Source organism: Lates calcarifer, unplaced genomic scaffold (genome assembly GCF_001640805.2).
Source record: "Lates calcarifer isolate ASB-BC8 unplaced genomic scaffold, TLL_Latcal_v3 _unitig_5844_quiver_765, whole genome shotgun sequence".
NCBI classification, from domain to species: Eukaryota; Metazoa; Chordata; class Actinopteri; family Centropomidae; genus Lates; species Lates calcarifer.
The window spans coordinates 62,162-77,367 of record NW_026117758.1 but is presented as its reverse complement, the minus strand read 5'-3'; the positions used below and the strand labels follow the sequence as shown (position 1 = coordinate 77,367).

Below are 15,206 nucleotides of genomic sequence, written 5' to 3'. Positions count from 1 at the left end.
ATGTGTTTTAGATGCTGTGTTTGTGTGCATGTCTTATGATGATGTTTTCTAATGTTTGTTGCTTGAGAAAGAACATTGACTTCCATGTTGTATAAGATTATCTGGATTCTGCTGTATTTCTCTTTTGGCCAGTTAGTTCTTAGTGTTGTTGTCTTGGCAATGCATGTCCATAAATATGGGGGGGGGGGGGGGGGGGGGCGGAGCTTCTGAAGATGCACTGATGAGAAGGGTTTATGTGTTAGGCTGTTGAGCTCAAATATCAAGGGTACAGGTTTTGATTATAAGATTACATCATAGGTCACTGGGTTTCCAGTATTACACTGTAAATGCTGTGTCTGTGGGTGGAGTTCAGGCAAGCCTCTCTTTTCTGAAGACTGTACTGTGTCGTTTTGAAGAGGCAACTTTTTACAGTAAATTTAGTTTAATAATTTAAAGTACCTAATTTAATGTCACTCTGATTAAGTAGAAAAATTGTGCCTGTAAAGAGATGTTGGTATTTGGGCAACAGAAATAAAACTGCACTCACCTCTGTCTATACTGGTGTTGTGGCAGAAGCTAAATACCAGTGGTGGCAGCATCAGCATATGATTTTGCTCAGTTTTGATTGAATGATGATTGAAGTTCATTGTGTGCATGTGAGAGTGTAACCACTCTACAGCCTGCTGAAAACCACAGTAGTTGCTGTGCTGACACAGATGCAAAAAGCATGAAGGGTAAAGGTCAAAAATGTTCAGTGCATCAACAACCTCATTTCTTGTCTGTGGTCATAGTAGGAGCAGTGCCAAATGGAAAAATCTTGCCAAGCAAAATTATTGTTAAGCCTTCATAGTGAGCAAAGTATGTGTACTCCATCCTGCTTGTCAGCATAAGTATTTCAGTAATACAGCCCACTGAGACCTGATAGGTCGTCACTGTGCACACAACCATCATCCTGTTAGTCCTCAATCAGCAGCAAGACAAGTCTTATTTAAGTCATATTTGTAGACACAAACCTTCTTTACAAGGAGTCTAATAATCAGTGTGTGTCAGGCCTGGTCAAGAAGGTCTCAGAGGTTAGAAGTCTTGTGAAGGTCAGGTTTCATTGTAAGTCAGAGACATAGTGAATGAGTAGAGCCTCATATCTTTTTTTGAAATGATTTCAACAGTTTGGACTGCTTAGCCTTTAGCATGTGCTGCCACATGTTGGCCCCACACTAGAGGATAATTGGACAGATTTTGGGTCCATTTCACCCCTCCTGACAATTGTGGGGGCATTCCAGACTTGAGGCTGGTCTGAACAGATTATCTGCCCAAGTGTAGAACAGAAACACGGCTGCCAACAGCCCAAACAGGAGGTTTGTCTCCTGAGTCAGGTGGACAGTTGAAAGGAAGGACAAAACAGAAATTGCCTTGCCTTTGGATGTAACAAGTAAGCTAAAATATTAATGCTACTGTAAAGCAGTTGCAAACGTTTAGCATGTAAATGTTAGGTCTAATGTTATATGTGGTACAGGAGGCAGCTATGGCTCAGGAGGTAGAGCAGGGTGGCCACTAATCGGAAAGTCAGTGGTTCAATCCCCTGCTCCTCCAGTCCATGTGCCAAAGCATTCTTGGGCGAGATACTGAACCTCAAATTGTTTTTCAGTGCAAACACAAGTACAATTAGTTGATGACAACAGTTTGTCTCCATGTTTATTTAGCTCTGAGGTCATGTTTGATGAAGCAAGTTTCTGTGCAATCCTAAGTCCCTGGAATCACTACTCCTAAGTTGTTCAGTGGAAACACCAAGGGCGTGGTCCTGCGTCTTGACTGAATTACGTGTTGAATTACAAATTGGTTACATCTATGATTATAACTGCATTCTCCCACATTGTTAAAAACAGTTTAAGATTTGAAAAGTGTGTACAAAGCCATCTGACTTAGACACTGAATTCAAGTTTTGAAAATCAGAAGGAACTTTTCTTGTGGCATTCCTGTTTTGGTATCAAAAGAACACCTAGGTTGTTTGAGTTGATCCAGTTTTTTGTTCTACATCACAATCTAGTGAGCACACTAATGAACTTTGCATGACACATCCACATCCTGCCATCACCTACATGTGCTGCATCTCCCTATACTTGACATTGATTAGTTTATGGACAGGTGAGTGTCTGCTAACGTGGTATCATGGTTCGGATCAAAAAGTTTGTGCATCTGGACCAAACAGGGTAGATCTGAAAGAACCTTTACTCTCCATAATGGATTTCTTGCTCCTTTCCTCTGTTGTACTTGGTTTTATTTAGGCTTGTTGGTTGTGTGATACACGATTTAAGTCACAGTGGGAGGAGATCTGAGGTGTAGATGTATTTATTTATTACTTATCGGCGATTCCTCAATTTTCTTCCCAATTTGGTATGACCAAATCTCTCATGTACTGTGTTCCATATCACAGTTCAAATCAACAATTTCACTGTTAGCTTACACATGCATGTTGTCTAATACATATATTCTCTTTACATCAAAGTATGTCAGTTACATCACATGGTTTGTTTTAAAATTAATCACACAAAATCTGCATATAAATACATGGTGCTCGACCCAAGAGAAATTGAGGAATCTCATATTAATATCAAAGACAAAAACAGCTCTACTGCTTAACACTGGAGTACACACAGTCATTATTGGTGTTGTTTCTCTGTCTTCTTGATCTGTTGGGCAGGTTAACACTTAAAGCAGCATAATGTAGGTGGTCTGCGTCTTGGGAACCCTGGTAACAAAATATGCAGAAATGGAACAGGATTTAGTTCCTAATTAAGGCACACAAGAGAATTATTTATTTGTACTAATAAATGGTCACTGAATGTAAATGTAATAGTTAAACTAAAGAGATCATATTTACATCTGCAGCTGTTGTGGAGGGAGATGATGATCTTGCATGAGACTCTGGTTGTGAAACAAAGAAAAAGATTGTTTATTCAAAAGCCATATTCACTGAATATGAGCTGCCTGACATAAAAAAGTATTGGATACCTGAGCATTTGCAGTTGTTTCTCTTGTTTATCTTGTATATTGAGAAAGCTAGTAAAACACTCAGGATTGTGGTGAATGTCACACCTCCACTCAGGAAATACACCAAGATGAGAGAGTCCACCTCATCTGCAGTGGAGGAAATTATAGAACTTTTATCTAGAATTTGCTAGGAAATAACTATTTTTCAAATGAGACTACCTCTGGTAGAAAGTGACTTACCCTCAATGTCCACTTTGGTCCCGTTTCCAAACAGTATGTGTCCACATGAGGCAACAGCACAGTAGTAGGTCCCAGCATGAGAAAGATTCAGATTTTTTAGCGACAAGTTGTAGATACAGGTGTGTGTTTGTGTGTTGGGTTTCCTCTCACACTGATCATTCCTGTCTCCATGGGTGTAAATGAGTCCTGGATGAGATTCTTCAGAGCTTTTGAACCAGTAAACACTGTGTTCTCCATCACAGGTCTCAGTGTGTACTGTACAGTTGAGAGTCACAGAGCCTCCTGGCTGGATGGTCTCAGATTCTGACTGATGGACCCAAAGCCGTGAATGTTCAAGCCTGATTCCTTTACACTGACAATAGTTCCTTCCGCAAATTCAAACATAAATGAATAACCTCTTGCACAGTAGTAAGTGGCTGAGTCTGAAGGTTGTACATCTGAGATTTTTAGGTGATTCATACCAGCATTGGTTTCCAGTGTGAAGCGTGGATTGTCCTTGAATTCATCATGAAAATTGCCACTTTTATCAAACTTATAGGTATTAGAGATAGGTTGTAGCTTCTGTCCGAGTGTTTGTTTATACCAGTAATACTTTGCAGCATCACTGTCATAGAAACATCTCAAAGTCAAGTTGTCTCCAACATTAGCTGATATAAATGCAGTGTCTTGACGAACAGTTGTGGACTGGATGAAATTGCTCATCAGAGCTGAAGTGAAATAGAAGAAAAAGCAAATTTGTAATTAATTTTATGCGACAGAACTTTGTTCGTAATCAGAGAAAGAAACCCTGTTAGAACTGACTAAACACTATAACAAATTGGTTTAAAAAAAAGCACAACTCACCCAGTTTTCCTAAGAACAAACAAGTCAGACAGAAAAAAAACTTTGGAGATGTCATCATGTTGAAATTGTCGTGTTGAATGACACAGACCCCGTTACATTCTCCACTCTTCAGAGATAAGACTTGTGCTGATTGGGCAACAAAGACAAAACTGATCACATGTTCACTGCTACCAATGATGTCAATTTTTTTCCATAAGAAGAAGCACATGGTGAGAGATATCTGAAGCACTTAAAGACTCTTCTCACCTCTGAAGTCACTGAAAAATGAAGGACCTTGATATGCACAGCAGAGAAAAGAAGAGTTCATGGTTGCTCTGCTTTTGACAATGGAATTATGACTACATGCAGGCATGATAATTTAGCAACATCCTGCCAGTAACACAGCATGGCAACAAATTTGCAAGACAGCATTTATCACCTAACAAGGAACAATCTCCAGTCCCTATGATTTTGTGCAGTTCATCCATTGCTAGGGCTGGATATCGCTCCTAAAATTTTCGATACTGGTACAGATACCTTGACTTTGATACTGGTTCCTGAACAATACTTTTTTCAATACCAATTTTATTAAATCAGTTCTAACAAAGAAAATTACATTACATATTATGGTACAAATCTTGAGTTTTATTTTTCAGCTTTGGCATTTTTCCACTCAAAACAGTTTTCTAGCATAAAAAATATACAACAAATAATTTTCAGTGCAAGAGAACAAGCGACAAGTCAGTGTCTAATGCTCACTGCTGCATACTATGGACCTTTAAATCTTCATGCAGTTGAACACAAAGCAACTTTCTGCTTGTAAGTGCAGGATTAACAGCAGATATCCATGTGTGTTCATCACATTTTAGTGTCCCTGCAAACAGCTGCTTTGAACCTCATGCCCATATTCTGTGCTACCTGCAGGGGTTTTTGCATTTGATTGCGCGTTCTCACTTTGCAACATTTCTAGGAATGCCATCTCATTGGTTAAGATGTTTTCTTAGTTTGCTTGTGTTTTGTCTATTTACATGTGTCCTTGTGCACACTGACGTGTCTTAAACGTCAGTGTGCTTATCTCTTGGGGCCGCCATATATAAACCTTTAAACCATCTTGACTTCCTGGGTAGTATTTCAGTGTTACACAATGCCACAAATGCAACACTCTGCCCTATTTTAATGCGGGGCTCTTTTTGGTCTGAATTCCTTCTAAGAGTACAAACATGTCTGCATTCTGCTGAAAACCACAAAGACCACTTCATTAAGAAGTATACAGCAAAATGCCAGCATAGTTAACAGGTCTTCGTAGAATGACTACTTAATTTCTGTGTTCACCCTAGTTTTATAAATCGCACCCACCCTTACACTAAGGTTGCAAAGCGTGATTACTCTGCCCCTGTTCTATGACATTATTATTCCAGTACCTACTAAGAGCTGATCAGCTAGCCTGGTTTGACCATACTACAATAAAAAATCACTTGAACTTAACCTCCTGCATTTTTAGGAATTCATGCAGGACTTCTCAGACTCTTGTGGAGATCCTCTTGTTTTCTGTCTTATTCAGTTTGCAGATGAAAAGATTGATGTCAGTTTCATTTCTGTATATTGATTCCAGCAATAGTATAGCCCTGTTCAGGAAATAGTCGCAATATGTAGGCTAACTGCTTGTTAAACCAGGATGTCTTGAGTTCTGTATCTAATGGTAAATTAGAATGTGTAAATAAGCAGCACTGGAGGCAACTATTCACTTTGTTTATCTCTTTATTTATTCTTGGAGTTATCCCATCCTGTGCCTCCTTTGATACACATGGACGTACCAGCTGCTTTCACTGACATGCCATGCACCAGGAGGTAGTGCACCAACAAGGACACAATCCCCCACTGACTTCACACCTGTAAACATGTCCAGGTGTGTTCAGTGGAGCACACACCTAACATGAAGGTAGTGTTTCTGGAAGCTCTATCTAGATGTCTGCAGGACAGGCTCTATAGTGTGGTTGTTGCTTGTTTGAGATGGTGGTTGGTCAGTATTGCTTAAGATAGAATAAGAAAAAGTGATGATGTCTTTAAAGGTGTTAGTAAAGTTTGCAGCATTGCTTTGTAGTCAATGTTGTCAACAGTTGTCCAGAAGAAATGTTGCTAGTTCAGCATCATCGTTCACTCCTTTACTTGCCAAAAGCTGTCTCTACCGATGAAAAGCAACCTCAGTGTTATCTCTTGTTTTGCTTCCATTTATATCACTTTTTTCCTTCTACTGAAGTTAGCATGCTAACCATCATTGTCTTACAATACCATTTACGAAAGTGAGTCTCTGTAGAGTACAGTCTGCCCTCAGTCCAACATAACAGGATGAATAAGAAGCACTGCACATAGGGCATATTCTAACTTGATGGCTGAGGCACCACCACACATTCATTCAAAGAGGTGACAGAAGTAGAAGCAAAACAAGAGTTAACATTGGTGTCTCTCTCTGATTTTCCTGTCAAGTAAAAGAATGAAGTTTGATGCTATATTCACAACATTTTTTTCTATACTAGCCAGTAAACAGCCATTAATGTTAACATATGGGTGACATGAAGTGCTAACAAAAAACTTACATATAGCACCGTTAAGGACTTCAGTCCCACAGTAAGCATCATATTACCACAGTACTAATGCTATAACCTTTCCTGCTCTTTTAGCTTTCTGACATGACATGCAGAGGATATACATAGTTCATATACCACAAATTTTTCTCAATCAAACAATAAACAATAAAACAGTTCAAAAGTTATTTCCATCACTGTATTTTGCTTGTAATACAAGAAGGAGGAATCTGGCTGTTTAAATATAGGGGTTTAATTGAAAAAAAGTCTACAGTTTATATATATACATACTTATTTTTTAGTTATCTATTCAACAAATTCAAGGATTAGAAATAGATAGTTGCTTTGGTAGAACACAAAGTAACACTGTGTAGACATCCTTCTTGAAACCGCACTGACACAAAAACAAAGAGAGCAGAAGTCTGTGAATATGCATATGACCTTCCCCTAGCAAAGCACACAACGATCTCATCTTTTGACTACAGACCACAAAGGAGGCTATAAAAAGATTCTTTCATCACTGGGTTTGTAACAACATTTACAGCAAACATAAATATATCACATATTTCCCAGATTTCACAGATGATTGGATGTTGTAGTTCTTGTGCCATCAAACTACAAAACTAATATGTGGCTTGTTTCTATAACTCTTTAGCATATATATGTAGTACATTTGGGTTTCCAGCAGAACAGCACTGAGAAACTGATACAGTGGCTAAAGTGAGAGTGGAAACATGGCACCTTTGTCTACACATAACAAAACACACCTCATATAGCCGTACTCACATTCACATAGTGTACTGCAACCCAAGACTTTTACATTCATTATCATTCATCATAACTCATGTTTAACTGCTTAAGAAAATTTACATTATGTCTCAAAATAGATGTTAAGGAAATTACCCCTTATATAGAAACAAGGTACAAAACAGTTCTACTGCCTAATAGTGGAGTACACACATTGACTCGAGGTGTCATCCTTCTGCCTTCTTGTTCGATTGACCCTGTGATGCCTTAAAGCAGCATAATGGAGGTGATCTGCATCTTGGTAACCCTGGTTAAGAAAAATAAAAATAAAAATCAGAATTTGGTACATGAAAGAGATACATTGTATATGACAACATACCTCTATGGTTATCTAACAGATAATTTAAATAGAAAATATTCACCTCTGCATTAGCCGTGGAGGGAACTGAAAATCTTGCTTGAGACTCTGATGTGAAACAGAAGAAAAAATTAAGAATCATATTCAGTGAAAATAACCTGTAAAATAGTTTTACCTGTTAGTTACCTGTGCATTGGCAGCTGTTTCTCTTGTTCATCGTGTACAATGAGAAAACCAATAAAACACTCAGGATGGTGGTGAATGCCAAAGCTCCACTCAAGAAATATACACGAGAGTCAAGAGACTTCACCTCACCTGCAGAGAGGTAAACATCAGAAGACATTACACACTGTTTAGCTATTGTTTTTTGTGCTCATGTAAAAGTAACTCTATGCTTGACTTTTATGGTACTTACCTGCTAAGTCCAGCTTGGTCCCATTTCCAAACAGTATGTGTCCACATGAGGCAACAGCACAGTAGTAGGTCCCAGCATGAGAAAGACTTTCCATTGGCAAATTGTAGATACAGGTGTGTGTTTGTGTGTTGGGTTTCCTCTCACACTGATCATTCCTGTCTCCATGGGTGTAAATGAGTCCTGGATGAGATTCTTCAGAGCTTTTGAACCAGTAAACACTGTGTTCTCCATCACAGGTCCAGTGTGTACTATACAGTTGAGAGTCACAGAGCCTCCTGACTGGATGGTCTCAGATTCTGACTGATGGACCAAAGCTGGATGTTCAAACCTGAACCCTTTACACTGAGGGTAGCACCTTCCCCAAATTCAAACTTGTATGCATAGCAGCTTATGCAGTAGTAAGTAGCTGAGTCTGAAATGCGTAAATTCGGAGATTGTCAGGTGGTTCTTACCGTCCTTAGTGTCCAGTGAGAACCGTGTATTGTTTTTGAATTCCTCAGTAAAAGTACCATGTTTATCATGTTTATAATAGGAAGACACAAGCCTTGGTTTCTGTCCCAGAGTTTGCTTATACCAGTAAAACATAGCTGCAACATCACCTTTATAGAAGCATTTCAAAGTCACATTGTCTCCAACATTAGCTGATATAAAACGACTCTCTTGATGCACTGATGTGGACAATTTAAGATCAGTTGCCAAGCCTGAAGAGAATACAGATCAAGAAAATACACAGTTAATGCCATTCCATACTGTAAGTTTATTTTTATGATTGCATGAAAAATTTAAGTTAAGCATGTCAACAATTGACAAACATTTCTAAGGATGTGAATCTATCCACAAAAGTCCCAACTTACCTATTCTCCACAAGAACAGACAAGTCAGATATAAAGCAAACCTCAGAGATGTCATCGTGATCAAAATGTCTTGATGAATGTAGAGAACCTCTGTACGTTCTCTAATCTTAGAGAGAGGACTGTATTTGATTGGCCAACGAGTGGTGACACTGAATGTCCTATTTTGGAAACAGTGAGCACATGTTCATTGCCCCCTCCATTGTCAGTTTTGGTTCTTGAGTAAAGACACATTGACAGAGTTACCTGAACCATGATATAACCTCTAAGCCCGATGTTTAAAATCACTGAAAACAGGGGCAACTTGCTAAAGTGGAGTCCAGTTTTAGTCATTTAGAGAAATTTCATAGTGTTAGTTCATTGATATCATCAGTAGTAAACAGTAAGATGTTTAACCAGACTTATCCTAACAGATAGGTATAGAATTATGTGACACAAGTGACACACTTGACCTGAAATTTCATTGTGTGAGTGAAGATTTCTTTTATATACCACAAAATGATTTTTTGATAGTAAAACAAGCCTCTTATTTGTATATAATGAAAGGGTAGATAGGATCTTAGCAAATGTTGGGGAGCAGGAGACATCTAGAACAACTTAGTCAAGCTTTCTGTCTGCCCATCCTTTCCACTTTACAATGTATCGATTCAGTGAAAAATACAGCCTGTTTCTTGTCCTGTCCCCAAAAAAATCAACCGCTTCACATGGAGAAACATCTCTCACACTTTATTCGTCAAAGCAAATAGTTTGCATTTGAAACAGATCATATATTTCACGCAAGAGGTCAGTCTTCCTATCTTAAAGCTCTGCTATGACCCCAGTTTCCACCAGTGGAAAACTCTTCACTACTTCACACCACCTTCACCACAACAGCGATGACGGTAAATGATATAAGTTGGCTATACTGAAAGATGCAACCAGCACATTTTTTTAATTATAAATAATTATTATAAATATTTCTACTTAAAAGAGGGTATTATACCAGTTGACATCTTCACTCATAAATTCTTATTTTAAAAAGCATGAGCATTTGCATTTACCATACAATGGACCCCACCCATCAGTTTTGGCCTCTTTGTTGAGGTGTTTCATATTAATGGAGCATTAAAGGGGCATATTGCTGATTTTCAACCTTCCAATTATCAGTCTATGGGTGAGAACGGCATTACTTTTGCAGGTATGTGGGAATAAAAGTATTGGACAAAGTAAAAATCTGACCAGCTAGTGGAAAGTTGGCCCAACAATGGTGCTAAAGGAAAGATTAAAGGACTGCCAAAAGGTACTAAAATTCATCCTGTGGGGAAGTTGAATGTGCGTACAAGGTTTCATGGCAATCCACCGAATACTTGTCAAGACACTACAGATGTCAACCTCATGCTGGCACTAGACGAAGAGACATAAGATCACCAAAGTCATTGAGATTCATTGTATGGAAACCACAGATGTCTGTACTAGATTTTGTGCCAGTCCATTCAATAGTTGTTGAGATATACACCCATACTATGGCCACTGTTTGGTTGATACAACAGTATCAACACAATGTGAAATTAAACTTAGACTAACATCAAGCTGCCAGTCCCTAAACAAGGCTGGTCTTGGGGAGTTTTGGTAATAGTTACACTGTACACTACATGATTTAGACAAAACCGATATAATGACTGAGTGCATATACATGATGTTACAATGTTGTTATGTATATATCACCAGTTATTATTCTGTCTTACCCTGTTTTAGCTATTTGACACCAATATATCAATGTTATCTACTAGAATAGTCTGGGTACCAGAGTTATACTGTGTGGTAGGCGTGCATTAAACACCCCAGAGATTTCCTGTTTGAGACCACAAAGACAACAAGAACAGAGGGTCCGAGAAAAGTACATGACCAAAGAGCTAATCTTTTACTGTTGTGACTATCAACCACACAGAGGTTAAAAAAAGATCCTCACACCCTGAGACTGTTGTGTACAATGTGTAACAATAAACAATTTGTAGAGGCATTTGGGAAAGGCATTTGTCAGTACACTTGAGGTAGGCATTCATGATTTGACAGACTGGTTCCCGCCATGTTCAGCATTTGTGGGCGGGCCTTGTTGCTGCTCTGCTAGGGGAGGGCCAGCCCTGCTCTCTCTGAGCATGCAGCTGTGTCTGGAAAGACTTGTATCTGTATCAAACATGCTTTAAGTTGTGGTTGTCTTACTGATTATTTCCATCTTCTCTTTCTGAATGTGTAGTTCATGAAATGTCAGCATGTTAGCTACTGTACTTTTGCTGACAGTTTTATTTGCCTTTGATTTAGTAACTAATAAGAAGGAAGCAATAACACCAAGTTTCACTTTCTAGTAAGTGTGGGTGTCTTGCAATCCCACACTCTCTTGTACATTCCCTCTAACTCTTTCTTCCGCTTTCTCTCTTATTAAAAAAATCTCATCTCTAGTTTCAACATGGGAGCAAATGGCCAGAGGTGTATGTTTGTCTGGTGAAGAGAGAAACATGGGGATAGAGACATCACATCAGTTCAGTGTACCCACTGTTCTAGTGTCAAGATTTCTTTACTTATATTTAGGAAATGGTGCATATTTTGTCTTTGTAAAATGAGGTAGTGCAAAATTAACATAGGTATGATTTTGACCTGATTATGATGCTAGATGAAAAGTTAGGGGACCACCAAACTCAGTAGGATTCATCATCTGGGGACCATGAATACCCAAATCATATTTTGTGCCAGTCTTGTAAGTGGATGTTGGACCTAAGTGGTGGACCATCTGACAGACAGACCACCATTTGAGCGACTAGCTAGCATGGACTAAAAATAGCGCTTCTGACAACATAGATCACACCGTGTTGAAGAAACCTGGCTGCTGAAAGCACTTGTTTTATCAGTTTATTCCAAGACCAAGCATTGCATTCATTATACACTGGTAAAATCTGATAACCATGCTCCCACTTAAAAATAATTGCATCATCAAGCTTGGTAGACATTAGAAAATCACTTTCTCTCATACAGGAACAGAGTACAAATGACATACATCCAGCTTTACTGCCTTACAGTGGAGTACACACATTCACTTTGTGTGTTGTCCCTGTGTTTCGTTGACCTGTTGACCTTATGTTTCCTCAAGGCAGCATAATGGAGGTTGTCTGAATCTTGGTAACCCTGGTAATAAAACATCACTTTAATATTTAATTACCACAGTTACGCACAGTTATTGAACAGAATGATAGCGACACTTGTACAATATATTTCACACTGACAGTATCTTTGTGCTTTACACAGGCTGTTTCCACTACAGGAACATAATAACCCGTAACTAAACATGTGTCATATTTGCGTACTCATATAAAGTTCAGTTTTTGGTAAGGTCCAGATTATGGGTTGGTGAGTTGCTGTAGTGGAAAAGACCTAACACCCACTGATGTAGTATGTATTTCACATCTATTGTTCTGAACTGCATTATTTTACATGGGTGTTGCTTTTTTGCATTTGTCCCCTATACTTTGTTATGATACTATGATACATAAATACTCACCTCTGTATTTGGAGTTGAGGCAAGTGAAGATCTTACTTGAGAGTCTGGTTATGAAATAAGACAAGAAAGACAGATTCTTTTAACGGCTTTTGATTTTAATATACAATTTAAACGTGATGGAAAAGGAACCACAGCACACTTTATTTACGGAATAAAAATATATTTCCATTATATATGGATGTAATTAAAATGGTGGAATTTATTTGTGACACTCTTGTCTTGATTTGGTTGTTGTAGTATATTAACTTCAAATGGTTTTATCTCCAATATTAAGTCTATAAATACACATTATCAAAAGCAATAATGGACAGTTAGCTTACCTGTACATGGACAGCTGTTCCTGTTTTTCATGGTATATGCTGCATATGTCAGTAAAACAGCCAGGATGGTGGTGAATGCCAAAGCTCCACTTAAGAAATACACCAGGTTAAGAGAGTCTTGCTTATCTGCAGAAACACAGGATAAGAGACATTACAGAGCTTTAGAATGTAGAGTAAGTAGGGATCCTAACCACAGTATATATGAAAACACTGCTATATTGTTACTTACTCTTCAAGCCCAGCTTTTTCTCGTTTCCAAACAGTATGTGTCCACATGAGGCAACAGCACAGTAGTAGGTCCCAGCATGAGAAAGATTCAGATTCTTCATTGGCAAGTTGTAGACACAGGTGTGTGTTTGTGTGTTAGGTTTCCTCTCACACTGATCATTTCTGTCTCCATGGGTGTAAATAAGTCCTGCATTAGATTCTTTTTTTTGAGAGTTTGAGTTTTTGAACCAGTAAAAACTGTGTTCTCCATCACAGGTCCCAGTGTGTACTGTACAGTTGAGAGTCTCAGAGCCTCCTGGCTGGATGGTCTCAGATTCTGACTGATGGACCAAAGCCTGGATGTTCAAACCTGAACCATTTACACTGATGGTAGCGCCCTCTACAAATTCAAAATCATAAGCATAGCAACCTATGCAGTAGTAAGTGGCTGAATCTGAAATTTGCAAATCCGAGATTGTCAAGTGATTATTACCGTTTCCTGTTTTTAGTGTGAAACGAGGATTGTTCATGAATTCGTTACGAAAGGTGCCACTTTCATCATGTTTATAGAAGGTAGAAATGAGCCTTGGTTTCTGTCCTAAAGTTTGTTTATACCAGTAAAACATCACAGCATCACCTTCATAGAAACACTGCAAAGTCATGTTTTCCCCAGTATTAGCCTGAAAAAACCCACTGTCTTGACGGACATGATACAGATGATTTCAGATTCGTCGTCTGAGCTGAAGAAAAAAGAGATGTTCAAAGTTTGAGACGATAATAATGATTACATCTGCAATCATATCAAATATTAAACTACTTTAAACAAATGTATTTACAATAGACGACTTACCTGAACTCCCTAAGAACAGATAAGTCAGATAAAAAGCAAACTTCAGTGGTGTCATTGTGTTCAAAATGTCACGTTGAATGAACAGAATCTCTAGGCGTTCTCCACTCTTGAGAGAGAAGACTGCATTTGATTGGCTAACGAGAAGTAACACCCTATTATCCTGATGTGGAAACAATGATCACATGTTCAGTGCTGCATTGAATGCACTGTATAAAGAAAGATCTGGCAGTTCAAACTGAACTTTGGTTCCATACACGCCACCAGCTCTTTAATGTTCACTCTCTAGGAATGTTGGGAAGACTCAATTGTCTGTCTTTGTCTCTTTCTCTAGTTAATGTTTTGTAATGTATCATTACTTACTTAATCCAATAGGGTATTTAACATTTAGTATACATTCTCTGGTGATGCTCTAACTCTTATTTGATTTTTTTTTTTTTTTTAATCACCAGTGTCAAAATTCCACTGGACCTGCCGATTGGCTGCATACTGTCTGATAGCATGCAACTAATGAGCATGTTAAAGGGACCTTTAGCTGATTTTTGACCTTGCATATATTAGAATTGGGTGCTGTGTATTATAATAATATCCAAAAATCTATTATTGCAACATTTGCTGTAGTGATTTTTGCTGTGGAGTGTTAGACGTGTGTGATTTTGTTTCCACAATGCGAATATGAAGAGGATGGTGGTGTGTTGCTGTAACTTAACATTATTCCCATATTATATCAGCAAACTAAATAATATTTTATTTGCAGTGGGTATTATTAGCAGATGTGGCTAATGTTGCTGGTAACTTATTGCTTCATCTGCCCCTTCCCAAGTCTTATGCACTGTACTCATGGCCACTGACTGACAGACAAATGTCAATGACAGCTAGAACTACTGGGTTCTAAAGCTAATACCTCAGTGAACATGTCACTCCCCAAGCAGGGCTGGTCCTGTTGGTTTCTGTATAGGTTTACTTGTCTTGCCCAGCATTTGAAATGGCAAACGGGATTAGGGGTTTATATTTTATCTTAACAAACTTTTAGTTTTGTAGTACGATACTGATTGATCAGAGCAACTTGTATTAGTTAGTTATATTAGTTAGTATTATTCATTGCTGTTTACTTGAGATGGCCTGGGCATCAGAGTTATACTGTGTGGCAGGTGTGCATGAAAACACTGCAGAAGTTTCCTGTTTGAAACCACACAGACAAAGACAGCAGAAGGTCTTTTCACTGCCGACCACACAGAGGCTAAATAAAGATTGTCACATCTCCGGGTTTGTGGTGCACAATCAACACATTTACAGTAAACAACGTGCAAAGAATAGCAGA

General features: G+C 38.5%; 2 protein-coding genes and 1 pseudogene across 2 annotated transcripts; all 3 read right to left on the bottom strand.

Annotated features, from left to right (window-relative positions):
- Positions 1–2,309: 2,309 nt before the first annotated feature.
- Positions 2,310–4,282, bottom strand: LOC108877151 (uncharacterized). Its single transcript, XM_018667107.2, is given in 6 exon segments — positions 2,310–2,725; positions 2,858–2,901; positions 2,989–3,114; positions 3,208–3,523; positions 3,526–3,914; positions 4,051–4,282. Coding segments are annotated over 6 exon segments (1,203 nt in total). The 5' UTR covers positions 4,259–4,282; the 3' UTR covers positions 2,310–2,605.
- A 1,518-nt stretch (positions 4,283–5,800) lies between these two features.
- LOC108877152 (uncharacterized) lies at positions 5,801–9,050 on the bottom strand (annotated as a pseudogene).
- A 2,721-nt stretch (positions 9,051–11,771) lies between these two features.
- Positions 11,772–13,943, bottom strand: LOC108877147 (uncharacterized). The gene is given in 6 exon segments (XM_018667104.1): positions 11,772–12,138; positions 12,512–12,555; positions 12,832–12,957; positions 13,061–13,745; positions 13,747–13,778; positions 13,889–13,943. Coding segments are annotated over 6 exon segments (1,062 nt in total). The 3' UTR covers positions 11,772–12,018.
- Positions 13,944–15,206: the final 1,263 nt, after the last annotated feature.